General features: G+C 37.6%; 1 protein-coding gene across 1 annotated transcript; it reads left to right on the forward strand.

Annotated features, from left to right (window-relative positions):
- Positions 1-3,423: 3,423 nt before the first annotated feature.
- Positions 3,424-15,830, forward strand: LOC106551913 (vomeronasal type-2 receptor 26-like). Its single transcript, XM_087714600.1, has 6 exons — positions 3,424-3,566; positions 5,387-5,678; positions 7,979-8,836; positions 12,719-12,946; positions 13,468-13,594; positions 14,929-15,830. Exons 1-6 carry the CDS (start codon positions 3,424-3,426, stop codon positions 15,828-15,830), a joined length of 2,550 nt encoding a protein of 849 aa, XP_087570726.1.

The following is a 15,830-nucleotide window of genomic DNA, read 5'->3' on the forward strand; positions in this document are numbered from 1 at the left end:
TAAAAATTCCTGTTTTTCACTCTTTGCAAAACTGCTGTCGTTCTCAAAACGCCGCTGCTATCGTCGCATGCCAGCATGGGGGTGAAGGAAATTTAGGAGCACTCAAAACGTTGTCCAGGGGCCGCTTAGAGCGACGCCCTCCCACCAAACGCTCCCCCCAGCCTCCCCGACAGATGGTCTCTCACGGGGGACTCCTCCCTTCCAAAGCCTGGGAGTTCTGTCACTCGAAATTTCTGTTTTTCACTCTTTGCAAAGCCCGAGCATTCAGCTCGAGCAGCCATCTTCCATTCCTGAACATGTGCATTTCCTAGCACCAAACTAGCATATTAGAGTTGTCATAATTAATTATTGATTGCCTGAAACAAGAATTATCTTGCACTAAATGTTGCTCGGTTTCGGCCGGATTTGGACTCCACCTTTGCAGATCCAGCCGAGGCACGAGTGGACGACCTGGTAGACCATCGCTGGGTTGAATTTCAGGATGTTACCGCTGGGGACGTGGACAAGGCCATGAGGGCTGTGAGTGCCTCCACCTGTGTACTGGACCCGTGTCCCTCCTGGCTGGTTGCTAACAGCAGGGAGGTGACACGGGGCTGGATCCAAGCGGTTATTACCGCCTCGCTTCGGGAGGGGCACTTCCCCGCCGCACTTAAAACGGCGGTGGTGAGACCCCTCCTGAAGAAACCATCTTTGGATCCAGCCGTACTTAACAACTACCGTCCAGTCTCCAACCTCCCCTTTATTGGGAAGGTTGTTGAGAAGGTGGTGGCCTACCAGCTTCAGCGGTCCTTGGAGGAAGCCGATTACCTGGACCCCTTCCAGTCCGGCTTCAGACCTGGTTACAGCACAGAAACCCCTTTGGTCTCATTGACCGATGATCTCTGGAGAGCCATGGATGGAGGCCACGCCTCCATCTTGGTTCTTCTTGACCTCTCGGCAGCTTTCGATACCATCGACCATGGTATCCTTCTGCGACGACTGCGGGAGGTGGGGGTGGGAGGCACTGTTTTGCAGTGGTTCTCCTCCTACCTCTCGGACAGGTCGCAGTCGGTGTTGGTTGGGGGACAGAGATCGACCATGAGGCCCCTAACATATGGGGTGCCACAGGGGTCGGTCCTGTCCCCCGAACTATTTAACATCTACATGAAACCGCTAGGCGAGATCATTCGGAGGCACGGGATAAGATACCATCAATATGCGGATGATACGCAGCTGTATCTGTCCGCCCCGTGCCAACTCAATGAAGCGGTGGACGTGATGAGCCAGGGTCTTGAGGCTGTCAGGGACTGGATGCGGGCTAACAAGCTTGTACTCAACCTGGAAAAGACCGAGTGGCTGTTGTGTTTCCCTCCCAATAATTTGGTTAGCGTTCCATCGCTCAGGCTGTGGGGCCAAATTTTACACCCCTCAGACAGGGTTCGCAACTTGGGAGTCCTCCTGGACCCACAGCTGACCTTTGATTACCACCTGTCGGCTGTGACCAGGGGGGCATTTGCCCAGGTTCGCCTGGTGCGCCAGTTGCGACCCTACCTGAATTGGGAGGCCCTCACAACAGTCACTCACGCCCTCGTGACCTCTAGGCTGGAATACTGCAACGTGCTCTACATGGGGCTGCCCTTGAAGAGCATCCGGCGACTTCAGCTAGTCCAGAATGCGGCCGCGCGAGTGATTGTGGGTGCACCTCAGTTCACCCACATAACACCTATCCTCCGCGAGCTGCGCTGGCTACCTGTTGATCTCCGTGTGCGCTTCAAGGTGCTTCTTACCACCTATAAAGCCCTTCATGGTAGTGGATCTGGGTACTTGAGAGACCGCCTCCTGCCAATTACCTCCTCAAGACCGATTAGATCTCATAGATTAGGCCTCCTCCGAGTGCCATCTGCCAGCCAGTGCCGGCTGGCCACTACGCGGAGGAGAGCCTTTTCAGTAGCAGCTCCGACCCTCTGGAACGATCTCCCCGTGGAGATTCGTACCCTCACCACCCTTCAGACCTTCCGCGCAGCCCTCAAGAGCTGGCTATCCTGCCAGGCCTGGGGGTAAAGATTTGATTCGCCCCCACCTGAATGCTGAATGAATGTTGTTTATTTTTTAATTATGTGTTATGTTATATGTTACTGTTTGTATCCCCTCCCTATAAGTTGTTAGCCGCCCTGAGTCCCCTCAGGGAAAAGGGCGGCCTATAAATAAACTTATTCCTATTCCTATTCCTATTCCTAACACAGCCATCACAAAATCATATTTGAATTCTACCTTCCATGGATTCACATCTTGGTGATCCAGTCTACCTCTATCCCTTTTTTAAAGTGGGATAGGATCATATGAGCTTGTTATATCAGAAATATTTATTTGAATGAATCCTGGAAAGAGAATCCATATATATTTTCATATGGGTAAAATCAGAAAGAATAGTGGTACTAGAATATAAAATAAGAGCAAACCCAATTCCCTACCAGCCCTGAGGATGTTGTCTACTTTGGGTAATGAAATATCTGCTGGAAGATTATCAAGCACACAAAGCACCAAGAACCCCTACTTTCAATCCTGAGTTTTAAATTTCTCCTAAATTTATCTGACGAGTTTTGCAATTTTTTCACATGCATTATAACAATTCAGAATGTTTCTTTGCTTCTTTTAATAACATGAATATTAATTCATGCTAATAATTTTAATAACCTAAATATTAGATTTTGTTTTGTTTCTCATAAAGTTGTAGAATATAAAGTATTACACCATTCCCTATGGACAAGTCTTTGAACATTGTAATTATGTTAGATTATTCCTCTGCCAAACTCAGATGCATTTTCTCAAGCCAATGAACTCTTTCACTAACAACATATGAAAGTTAATATAAAATATCGTGGTGCATTTGAAACTAAAAAATAAACTGCAAAGATAGGCAGTGTCCCATCAGTCTGATGTTTCATTTTATCAGAACAATCCAGTACTGATGACCTTCAGAATTTGTTTGGATCACAAAATTTGTAATTAATTAAACTAAGTTGTCTTTCTCAGCTCAATAAGCTGCTTATTTGGATCATACATTCTGATTTACATGCTGCAGTTCTTCACTTAAAATGTACTTCAAATTTTAAAAAGAAAGAATGAGGAGAAAATATGGATTTGGGGAAAAATTAAGCTAAAATGTGTATTTTAGGATAGATGCATATTTTCAAGGAGAAATCCAAAGAAAAATCTTATTAAAGTTGTGGGTTGAGTGAAATATGATTTTATTATCCTTTTAAAATTTATAATGTAATGTAGACTGAATATTAATAAAACAAGTAGACTCAAAAAATAGGCAGTACTGGACAGTGTCTTAAAGCAATGCATGCCATGGAAAGGGTATTTTTGCTGCAGCTTTTCCTTTGGCAACTGCTCCACCTGGTCCTAACAAATTTCAAGGCACATGATAACATCTGCTCTATGAGTGATCCCTTCCAGTTCCCATATGAGTATTCCAAACCAGGGGATATAATAATCGGAGGGATTGCTTCACAATTTCATTGCCTGGTGGAAATAAGCAACTTTGAGGAACATCCCGAAACAAAGGTGGTAGAAGAACTCGTGTAAGGAAATTTCATCTGGTAGTAACTGGAAGTAGGAAGTATTCTGAGTGTGATCTAATTCATTAAAAAAAAGCTTGAAAAAAGTATTTTTGAAGTGTTTGTTATTGTTAACCTTACAGAAATAAATTTGAATTCACTTGGTTCTAAGTTCTATTTCTATATCATGACAAGTTTTGCTTTTTTTAAAATCCCTTGATAGTTCTTATCCTACGACTTCCTTCAAGGTAGGATCTGGGTTTATTACTACTTTTTTCATCTTCTTTCTCTAAAATAATACTAACATTTCCATGTTTGTTTTTTGAGTCTTTTAATTCCCTTTCCTTTTTAAATAGATCACAGTATCATATTTTATCATTCAAATGTGTGTGTGTGTCTGTCTGTATGTGTATTGATTTATATTGATTTTTTAATAATTTGTTAGGCTCAAGCTAATTTGTTTAAAGGTACTTGTGACTATATAAATATCTACATTTTTACATGTTCTGTTGGCATTACATAGATTATTACCATTCCACTGATATTCCACAGATGTCAGTTTCAGTGTACAATAATATAACACTGCTTCACATAAGCCACTTTAAACTCATTTGTTTAATAAGGAAGAATCAATAAATTACATCACTTTTTGGGGGGTGGGGAGTGGGGGTGGGGAGAAAAAAATTCACAAGGTACACCTTTTGCCTTTGTGTTGGAGATCAGCCTACAATCTCAGAAAAAAAGTGAATATTGGATACATCCTACTTTTCAATCTGTTTCCAATATGCCATAGCTAGAAGCAGGCAGTGAGAAAGAGAGGACAGGGAGATGGGGAAAAAAAGAAGGGAAGAGAAGTGAGGAGAAAAGAAGACAAATCTTATTCACACCAGTGGTGGGTTCCTACTGGTTCAGCTGAACTGGTAGTGGTTTGGCGGCCTGGGTTACTGGAACTGGCAACGACCCCAGCCTGCCACACCCCTGAACTGGTTCTCTGGGTGATGCCATAGGCACTGCCATCTTTCTTTTTTGCTTCTACGCATGCGCAGAACATTTTTTTTTGCACTGCGCATGCATGCTCACAAGCAAACCGGCAATAGTGACTGCCTGAACCCACCTGATCTACACTCTTCTATTCTGCACGGAAAAACCCAGCAAATCATTACTTCTGTTGAACGTTTTGATCACTGTAGCAATAGAAATATATTTTTCCTCTTAATATTATTAATTTTAAAAAATAAAGACCTAGATGCAGGTTGTTTCTGTGGTTGCAATAGCCCAAAAACATACTATTATTGGTTGGATTTTAAAACTTTTTTTGCACTTTCATACAATCTATAATCAATACTTTCCATTGCTATTGAATAAAACATCTAATTGTGAAATAAATTAGCTTTGACTTTTGGTTTTACAGTTAATATTGAATCACTTATGTATCCTTAACTGATCGTAATGAATTTTCAGGCTTGCTTATTACTAGGAGAGGAATTATAGGATTTCTAGATTGGATTGTTGATTAGATATAATCACTGATGGCTGAGACAGGTTAGTTCCATAATGCTTGAAACAAAGCTAAGTTTATGTCCTTGAAAACACTAAATCAAACTTAATTTTAGAGCAGCACTTTTTTTATTCAACATAATTGGAAATATTTATAGCTTAAAATTGAATTACAAAAACAAAAAAGTTGTTATTTGTCAAACAGTACTCAAAGTATGTCAATGAAAATTCATTTCTGTGTAAGCCTTTATGTGACTTTTCAAACATTTAAATTTGTTTCTAGATGCAGTAATATGCATACAAAATAATGTGATAGTTATTTCATATGTTATATACATTTTCCTTAGGGCAACGTTAAAGAATTACCAACATGTACTTTCATTAATATTTGCTGTGAAGCAGATCAATGAGAATCCCGACATATTGCCAAATATCAGCATAGGGTTCCACATTTATGACAGCTACAAGAATGCAAAGATGTCTTATCAGAACACCCTGAAACTTCTGTCTGCCCGGAGAAAGACTATTCCAAATTACAACTGCAAGAAGCAAACTAATTTGATATCTGCAATTGGAGGTCTTGATGCCAAAGTCTCTCTTCATATGTCTACAGTTTTAGGCATCTATAAGATTCCTCAGGTATGTGCAGGTAGGCCATGAATTTTAAAATTCTGCTAAATTTATCTTTAAGGAATAATCACAATGACATTAGAAATAGGTCAGGAATGTAATTTAAGGGCAGTCTCATGGAAGCCCATTTTCTGTTCTCTCTAGTTTTACATTCAATTTAAGATGATAAGAAGCAAATTATTTGCCACCCACTTTATTTCTCTGTTTTTAAAAACTAACTTCACTTTGAAGAATTCTTATACCTTGAAAACATCTGCACCATAATATAATTTTGAATTTTCCTAATAGAATTATATCCTCAAATGGATTTTGGAAACAACTCCTGGTTTTTCCCTTTCTTTTACTCTTTTTTGGAATTAGGTAGTTCAGAAACACCAGGAGAAAATCACTTTAGTTCAGTCATGAAAGGCGATAGTTTCTCAGTCTTAAACAAGTACAAAATGTGGACATGTTCACATTAGCAAATAGACACAGTCTCAATTTCTCTCTTTTGATGGTGGTTTTCCAAAACTATGTGGCTCTTGCCTATTGAGTAAAACAGTTGTTATTTTCATCACTGAAAATATGTGTTGATAGGGATTAAGAGATCCAGCCTGTAGCCACTCCTTTGTGGGACTCGGTACTCTCTTTTTAACATCTACATGAAGCCACTGAGTGACAATATCCAATAACATGGGATGAGATATCATCAATATGCTGACAATACTCAGCTTTACATCTCCATCTTTGTATTGATGTGGCTGCCCTTTCATCGTGCATGAAGGATGTAGGGGTCTGGATAGGGGGCAATAAGCACCAACTGAACCATGGTAAGATCGAGTCATTGTGAATATGCAGAGCCTCAAGATCCGGAGAGTTATCATATTTACTTCTGGATGAGGGGGAACTACCCTAGACAAATCTGCTATAAGACTTGCAGGTTCTGCTGGACTTGTGATTTTTGCTCAAAAAGAATGAGCCAATCATAGCTAGGAGAGTCTTTGCACTATTTTGGGTTGTGCAACAACTGTGTTAATTTCTGGATTGTGAGGCTCTGCTTTCAGTCACTTATGCCATTTCATTATTGCGACACACTCAACATGGGCTACCATTGCAGAGTATTTGGAAGCTATAATTGGTCTACAATAGAACAGTAAAGAAAGTTTTCGAGGTCTCTAGAATGGGTTATATAACATTAATGTTAGGAAAATGGCATTGGCTGCCAATATGTTTCTGGGTCCAATTCAAGGTATTGGTCTTTACATTTAAAGTCCTTTATGGCATAGGTCCAGGATATTGGAGGAGCCCTCTTTACTCATTGGATAGACCAATCCCAGTCTTGCTGGCAGAATAGGCCTAGTGCAGTCCCAACTGGCCAAGAAATTGTGCTGGTGGGATGCAGGAGAAGAGCCTTTTCTGCCATATTCCTTTGGAATACCTTGCTGTAGGAAGTGAGGTATGACCCAACCATTTTGACTTTCAGGAAATGTCATAAAATTTGGTTATGCTGGTTGGTGTAAGGCCCTAAAGGAGAAGCTGTTGGCTATTGGTGACTAGTATACTACAGAGAAGTCATTAATACCTATCTACTCTAAACCTGTTGTTTTTCCATTTGTTTTAATCTCTTGTAATTTAAATATGATTTTATAGTTGTAATTGTTTATTTATCTATATAGTTTATTATCTGTGAGTTACCCAAGGGCCACCTCAAATTGTGAGATGAGTGATGCTCATATTGCACTTTGAAGTGACTTTGAATGGCTTACAAGATAGTCTAATCATATACAGTATATTATATGTATGTATGTATGAATGTATGAGTGTATATGCATGTCTGTGTGTGTGTGTGTGGAGAGAGATGCATGCACAAACACACACACACACACTCTGTGACCAGTTGAGCCACAGTTTTAGAGATAATTGTGAGGCAGAATGACCACACCTAGGCAAATAAGCAGTGGGAACAGGACTTTGACTTCCTGTTGACTTCCCCATTGACTTTTCTTGTAGGAACTTGTCAGAGAGCACTGAAAATGATGATTTTATAATTGTGCCTGATTATCTTAGTGTGCCAGTGTGGCAGCACTAGCGAAGTGTCCACAACTCTGTGAAATTTCTCTCCCAAGGAAGTAATAGGTTCCAGCTTTTAATGAATTTTTACATTGTCTGATGTACATGTATATTGCTTAAAAAATGTTGTCCTATGTTCTACCCAGTTAAAGTTTACAAACAATGAAACAGATATGAGAATGTTAATAGAATATGGAAAATTCAGAACCAACAGTTATCATTTACCCTTCTTTTGTTCTTTTAATATATTTTTAACTTAGATTGCTTGCTGTGTATTTGCTCCAGTGACGAACATTAAAACACAGCTCCCTTTTTTCTACCGGATGATCCCCAGTGAAACAAATCAATACATGGGACTTATTCAGGTGCTCCTTTTTTTCCAATGGAAATGGATTGGAATTATTTCACCAGATGATGATCAAGGAGAAAAATTTGTGCAGGCCTTGTTACCCATGCTTTCCCAGTATGCAATCTGTGCAGCCATCATTGAAAGAATACAAACCCTTTCTGGTGTTTTAGAGAATTTTGAATCATTTGAACCCCTTGTTTCTATGGCTGCTTCATTAGCCAAAGTCAAAGTCTATATTGTAAATGCAGATTCTCAAACTGTGGCATTTTTGAAATGGCTGTTATATCTTTATGAAAGCTTAGAAAGTCCAACACAACTAACCATAGGCAAAGTATGGCTTATGACAGCCCAGTGGGATTTCTCATCAGAGACATTCCACCGACAATTTGATATACATGTTTTCCATGGTGCCTTGTCTTTGGCAAGTCGTTCAAAAGAAGTTCTGGGATTTACAGAATTTTTGTATTCTCTTCACCCTATCTGGTCAAAAGAAGATGGGTTTATCAAGATCTTCTGGGAACAAGCATTCAACTGCCTATTTCCTAATTCTCATGAGGGCAAAGAGAGCAATAATTCTTGCACTGGAGAAGAGAACTTGGAAAGTCTTCCTGCAACACTCTTTGAAATGACTATGACTAGTCAAAGCTACAGCATCTACAATGCAGTCCATGCCATAGTACATGCTTTGCATAAAATGTTCTTATCTTCCACCCAGATTAAAGCTTATGTCCCATCCAGGTTAGATCCCCCAAAACTGCTACATTGGCAGGTAATGCTTTCCAGATAAATACTTGTATTTATTATGGTAAATGCAATATATAACAGGTGTTATTTCTGAGAGGTTATCATGGAGTTATAGTGTTTAACTACATTCAAACTTTTCATCTTGCCTGTTATAAAATACTTTCTCCCACACAGCTATGTTGGGGACTAATTCAATATTCCTCTTTCTCTTTTCCTTTCTTTTTTCTTCTATTACTCCATCTTTAGATCTCTGTTTGCCTATTCTCTCTCTCTCTCTCTTTTTCTCCCTCCCTCCCCCCTCTCTCTTCCTCTCATTTTTTTTATTGTACTGTCTGTTGTTGGCTTGTTTGGCAATTTTTTGCCATAGCCAACAACCAAGCTCAATAAATACCAATAAGTGAGGGTATTCTCTCGCTCTCTCTTCCCATCAATCTCATAGTGATTAGATCTAGGTATATAGCATATACCTAGTTAGGTATATAGCCGTGATGACAAACCTATGGCACACGTGCCAAAGGTGACTGATGGAGCCATTTCTGAGGGCATTGGAGGAATTGCCCTGCTAGCTCCAGCATGCATGTGCATGCTGGCCTGCTGATTTTTGGCTGTTTTTCACCCTCCGAAGGGAGAAAAGCTGCCCAATGGGCAACCCAAAAGTCCATTCCCGAACTTCCGGTTTGCATGTTGGGCTGTTTTTCACCCTCCCCAGGCTCCTAGAAAGCATCTGTAGCTTGGGGAGGGCAAAAAACAGACCTATCAGGCCCACTGGAAGTCAGGAAATGGACCGTTTCCAACCTCTGGAAAGCCACCAGGGAGCGGGGGAGGCCGTTTTTGCCTTCCCCAGACTCCAAGAAAGCTATGAGCACATGCATGGGGCAGGGAGCATAGTGTTGGGGGATTAAATTATGGGGGTGGGCAGGCGAGCTTGCGTGACAGCGTGCATGATTGTGTGCTTTTGGTAACTGAGGCAAAAAAGGTTCGCCATCACTGGTATATAGCATATTTGCAAAAACAGACCACCCAGTTAGCTGCTGAAAGTTAGCACAGATTGACTATAAGCATGGCATGATAAAGTAGCCACAATCATACATTGAGATATCTGGAGAAAATACAATTTCTCTGGAAGTGAGATCTGGTGAAACCACAAAACAGACAAACTGGAAGAAAATGAAGAAAGTAGAGTCCTTTGGGACTTTAAGATTTGAACAGACAAATACCTGCCACATAACACCCCAGATTATAAATGCTGATAAGAAAGACACAGATAATGTGGATAGTGGACATGGCAGTATCTAGAAACAGCAGAATAGAAGAGTAAAAAATTGAGGAAATAAAAAAAATACAAAGGTATGGAAATAAATATAAAACAACTATGGTAAAAGTAAGCAAAATAGTATCAATAATAACAGCTACCTTGGGTGCCATCCTAAACACCTAGTTCCCATTTGAACATCATTGGCTTTGACAATGTCAGATTAGGATTATCTGCAAAAGGCAGATTTACTTAGAATAACATACATCCTGGATAGTACCTTTACATGTATATCAAATCCAGGCCCTTGAGAGGGACTCCATTGGAGAATACAAATATCAAATTGAGTCTGAATATTTTGCTGTGTGACAAATCATAGTAACGTGAATGAGTGAATGAGCCAAGGTGGCGGAGTGGTTAGGGTGCAGTACTGCAGGCCACTTTAGCTGACTGTGATCTGCAGTTCAGTGGTTCAAATCTCACCGGCTCAAGGTCGACTCAGCCTTCCATCCTTCCGGGGTGGGTGAAATGAGGACCCGGACTGTGGGGGCAAGTTGCTGACTCAATTTGCTAAAAAATTTGTAAAACGCTTAGAGAGGGCTGAAAGCCCTATGAAGCAGTATATAAGTCAAATAAATAAATAAATAAATAAATAAATAAATAAATAAATAAATAAATAAATAAATAAATAAATAAATAAATAAATAAATAAATAAATAAATATGCCACACAACCTTTAATGACTTTGGGCAGCATACTAGCCATCACAGTCCAGAGTTTTGTGCAAAGGACATTATATCTTTGCCTCTTGATAAAAACTGAAATATTCTTTTCTCTTCTTTCCTATTTTTATAAATTGATAAGATAAGTCTCCAAAAAAGAGACTCCTCTCTGTTGAATCTCCATAGGAATGTTGGACAAAACATCTTTCAAAATCTTTTATCACTAATGTTATGTTTTGTCATAAGCATCTTCTGAAGCATGAAGCCCAGAGGCTGCCCATCTTTGAATTATATTAATGGCAATATACAAGCCTACTTCTATATAACGGAGATGTGCAACATCAATCTGTGACCCACATTTGGTTCTCCAAAAGCCTTAATTGCAGCCTCCTCCCAAAATTGTCAAATAATATTGCATACACATGATAGAAGAATTATATTAATTCATTTAAATATTTATTAATTTTAGATCTAATTTAAATAACGTAGATTTTGTCCTGGGTTCATGAATCACTTCGTACAATCTTATCATATTTCACAAAAGGTCAGACATCTCAGCCACCAAATTGTGGTGGTTCCTGATTATGGACAATAACAAAATAAAGTCTGTCTCTGAAAGACTTACAACACAAAATTTAGTCTAGAGCAAGCAATAAAGAAAACAAAAACAAAGGCAACAGTAAATGTAATAATTGAATTATTGAAACCATTGAATTATTTAACAATAGTTGTATGATTAGTTCAATATCACATGGAAACCAGATAACTGGTCCTAGAATGTTCTCATAATCAACTTTCCTATAGTTCTGTACAAAGCAACCTACCATTTTTAAATATTGGGAAAGATAAGAATTAGAGGTATCCAGTAGATTTCATATCATAAACATAAACAGGCTTCATTTGGACAATGAAGACAATATTTGGACAATTTGGATAACATGTTCCTGGTTTATTTGGAAGGTTGATAAATATTCTATGAATCATTTCATAATGATAAACTTGAGTTCCAATTTAAGATTTGGAACTTGTCTTAAATCTACTGTATTTAAATATATTCTGCTTGCAGTATTGTCAAAGGAGGTGGTATGTATTTTTCACTTATTTAAAAAAACACAGATGTTCAAGAATAATTGAAAACTAATTTAACAACAGTAATAAATGAAATATTATGCATAATAATTTAACTTTAACTTAAAAAGAAATTTTACAAATGGTTCTTGATCATAACAATATTATAGATTGTTGGATTTCTCAGTAGTAAACAGAAAAACATATGTAGCTAGGCAAACTGATTAGCTTTTTAAATTTCCACCTTTATTATTTTTATGAATAACTCAAGGTGGTAGGTACCAATACTTATTATTATTCTTTTCTTCAGAAAAGCATTCCTCTTAATGAGTCGGGCTCAGAAAGAGTGAGCTCGCTCAAAGTTACCCAGCTAGCTTTCATTCTTAAAGTGGGATTAGAAGTTACAGTTTCTATTGTGGTGCCTAAACTACTAGATCAGACTAATGTCAAAATGTTGACACAGTTCTTGTGGCATGACAAATTTGCCACTCTTTCATATTTCCATCCATTTTTCTATAGATGCAAATGAATAATTATTGGGTGAAATAATTGAAAATTATTGAAATGCATGAAAATGAAGGTATTACATGTTTTTCTTGTGAGTTTCCCAAATGCTTTTAGTGGCTAGTCCATAAACTGAAACAGTTTAGATAAAACAATTTCTATTCAAATAGGTAACTGTTTTATATTCTTAATTAATATTTAATATATATTTAACAATATAATATTAGAGGAAAGTTCTTATTACAATGACGTGTTGAACATACATACTTCTCCATTTTATAAATTATATAAATGACATCAACCAAGAGACATTTTTTCTCTAGTTATAATGTTTTAAAATTGTTTGCTTATTTCACTTTAGCTTCACCATTTTCTAAGGACCATCTCATTTAACAATAGTGCTGGAGACACTGTATCTTTTGATGAGAATGGTGAATTGGTAGCTGGATTTGATATTATCAACTGGATCACTTTCCCAAACAAATCTTTTCTTCGTATGAAAGTTGGATACCTGGACCCACTAGCTTTAAGTGGTCATCAATTAACTATTCATGAAGAGGCCATCACGTGGCATAGTTCATTTAATCAGGTAAAGTACAAATATAATTTCAAATATGAAAGCTAAATGGGAAAGCACCCAGTCTTTGTAATTCATAAATGATTTCTACTCAATTGAGTTTAGAGGTAAATCAGTGAATATATTTTATACTCTAAGCTATCGTGTAAAACAAACAGCTTTTAATTCTAAATCAAAGTCAGCTGCAGAATGACAAGGAAGTGGAAAAATATTCATTATTCTCTTGATTTGTTTAAAATAACCTCTTTTCAAAAACATGAAATTGTTTTAGAAGAGCTTTCTTTGATTTTAATAGTTATATCTCTAGTTTAAGATTCAATATTTGGGGGGTTGAAGACTGGAGAAATCCTGGAACCATTACCTGTTATTACTTATCTGGTTAGGGAGCTGTAGTCATTGAATTAGGTCAATTTCCAAACTCACCCAGATGCTTTTTTTTTATTCAGTTATAAAATCTCCCCAGATTAAAAAAAAAATCTGTAGCAACTATGTTTTCAAGGATATGTTTATTTATTTCTTTGCCATATGGATAGATCCTTCCTGTTGCTCTGTGTAATGAGAAATGCCATCCAGGTTACAGACAAAAAAAGAAAGAAGGAGAACCATTCTGCTGCTACAATTGTGTTCCTTGTCCAGATGGGAAGATTTCAGACCAGAAAGGTAGGAGACATAATAAACAGTTATGAATTACAAATACAATGGACACTGGTATTAAAAAAATGCTGGTACTAAAGTCAATACAATAACCTCTCATGTTAAACAATTTATACTAACCATTAAAACATATATTCAATACCAGAATTTACAAAAAAGAATGTTTATCAGAGTATGTGGATAAACTTCCAAAATAAGACACCAGAACAATCAGAAGTTAGGTTGGTGAGTAGATGATAGACAGACAGACAGACAGACAGTCCAATAAATAGATATAGAATAGAATAGAATAGAATAGAATAGAATAGAATAGAAAGATAGATAGATAGATAGATAGATAGATAGATAGATAGATAGATAGATAGATAGATAGATGCTAGATAGATAGGTAGATAGATGGATGATATAGGTGGTAGATGATAGAAATAAATGGTAGATGATAGATATTTAGATATATATCTATATTAGATAGAGAGAGATATAGACAAATAGCTAGGAGGGAGGGAGGGAGGGAGGGAGGGAGAGAGAGAGAGAGAGAGAGAGAGAGAGAGAATGAGAGATACGAGAAAAATAAATAATTGATCAGAAAAAATCAGTTGCTGCAAAAAGATTTTCTTCTTCCAGTAGAAACCTACTATGTAAATTTTTGACTTTATGCATAAGGCATTTACAAATATTTATATAGGATGACTATCTTCCTTCTCTAATATAATACATCATTTAGAAAGAGTTATTTAACAATCAAAATTTTCAATATCCAGAATGATGTCTTGGTTACTTCTTCCTTGGTAGAACATTTGCTGCACTAGGCAAAGATAACTTTTGCCATATCAAAATATATAAAGAGCATGACTTCTTTGACAATATTATATATAATTGCATTATGTGAAAGGAAGTTTGATCTTTTATGCATGAATCTTTTTCTTTGATTTAGAGTTTTGGTCAGTGCAATAAATTATTACAAACTGTAATTAGAAATCAGTAAAGATGCTAGTGAAACTCTGCAGTAAGCTTAAGAACACAGAATAATTATTAATGTTTGATTTCCACTCCACCCTGCAGGTAGAAGTTAAGAATGATAATCTGTTACAGATATCAGTTAGCCATTAGTTCTAGGCAGTTAAATATATATACTTGTAGTAGAGCAGAGAATTCTTGACTTCAGGGTAATATGAAGAAAAAATGAAGGAAGAATCAGCTAGGATTAATATTCTACCATTTCACACAATTTTTGTTTCTATCAATTTTTATTCATATTTGAAATAAAGATTCTATGCAAAATCTGGCAGAAAGGCTCATTCATTTCATTATATTATATCTCCACTTAAATTTATTTTTAGACATGGACAACTGTTTCCAATGCCCAGAAGATCAATTTCCAAATGAAGACAAAAATCAATGTATTGCAAAAAGATTACATTTTCTCTCTTTCCTGAATCCTTTGGGGACTACTTTAGCATTTTTGGCTTTATTTTTTGTTGTGCTCACAATTCTGATACTAGGAGTTTTCATCAAGAACCAGAACACTCCCATTGTCAAAGCCAACAACAGGGACCTCACCTACTGTCTGCTCATCTCCTTATTGCTTTGTTTTCTCTGCTCCTTGTTATTTATTGGTAAGCCACAAATAGTGACTTGCTATTTACGACAAGTAACTTTTGGTATCATCTTCACAGTGGCTGTTTCTTGTATATTAGCAAAAACAATAACTGTAGTTCTAGCTTTTATGGCCACTAAGCCAGGATCTAGGATAAGGAAATGGTTTGGGAGAAGACTGACCATTCTCATCCTGTTTGGCTGTTCCTTCATTCAGGCTAGTATTTGTGCTGTATGGCTGTGTACAGCTCCTCCTTTCCCAGAGTTTGATATGCATTCCCTTCCTGGAGAAATTATAGTGCAATGCAATGAAGGATCACTTGGTATGTTTTATTATGTCTTGGGCTACTTGGGATTTTTGGCTATTGTCAGCTTCACTGTGGCTTTCCTAGCCAGGAAGTTGCCAGATACTTTCAATGAAGCCAAGTTCATTACCTTCAGCATGCTGGTTTTCTTCAGTGTCTGGCTGTCCTTTATTCCTTCATATCAGGGCACTAATGGAGAGCATATGGTCGCTGTGGAGATCTTCTCTATCTTGGCATCTGGTGCTGGATTATTAAGTTGTATCTTTTTCCCAAAATGTTTCATTATTATCCTAAAACCTGAACTGAACATCAAGGAACAGTTGATAAAGAGAAACATTTAA

Source organism: Thamnophis sirtalis, unplaced genomic scaffold, assembly GCF_051295495.1.
Source record: "Thamnophis sirtalis isolate CommonGarterSnake01/CBP01778 unplaced genomic scaffold, rThaSir2_p1.2 scaffold_4, whole genome shotgun sequence".
NCBI classification, from domain to species: Eukaryota; Metazoa; Chordata; class Lepidosauria; order Squamata; family Natricidae; genus Thamnophis; species Thamnophis sirtalis.

What these genes read in the sequence shown, in the direction of transcription:
- LOC106551913 (XM_087714600.1), top strand. Translation starts at nt 3,424, where the DNA reads ATGAGTGATCCCTTCCAGTTCCCATATGAGTATTCCAAACCAGGGGAT. An exon ending in GCATCTATAAGATTCCTCAG is followed by an intron (nt 5,679 to 7,978) that starts GTATGTGCAGGT and finishes TTTTTAACTTAG; the next exon opens with ATTGCTTGCTGTGTATTTGC. An exon ending in GGCATAGTTCATTTAATCAG is followed by an intron (nt 12,947 to 13,467) that starts GTAAAGTACAAA and finishes CCATATGGATAG; the next exon opens with ATCCTTCCTGTTGCTCTGTG.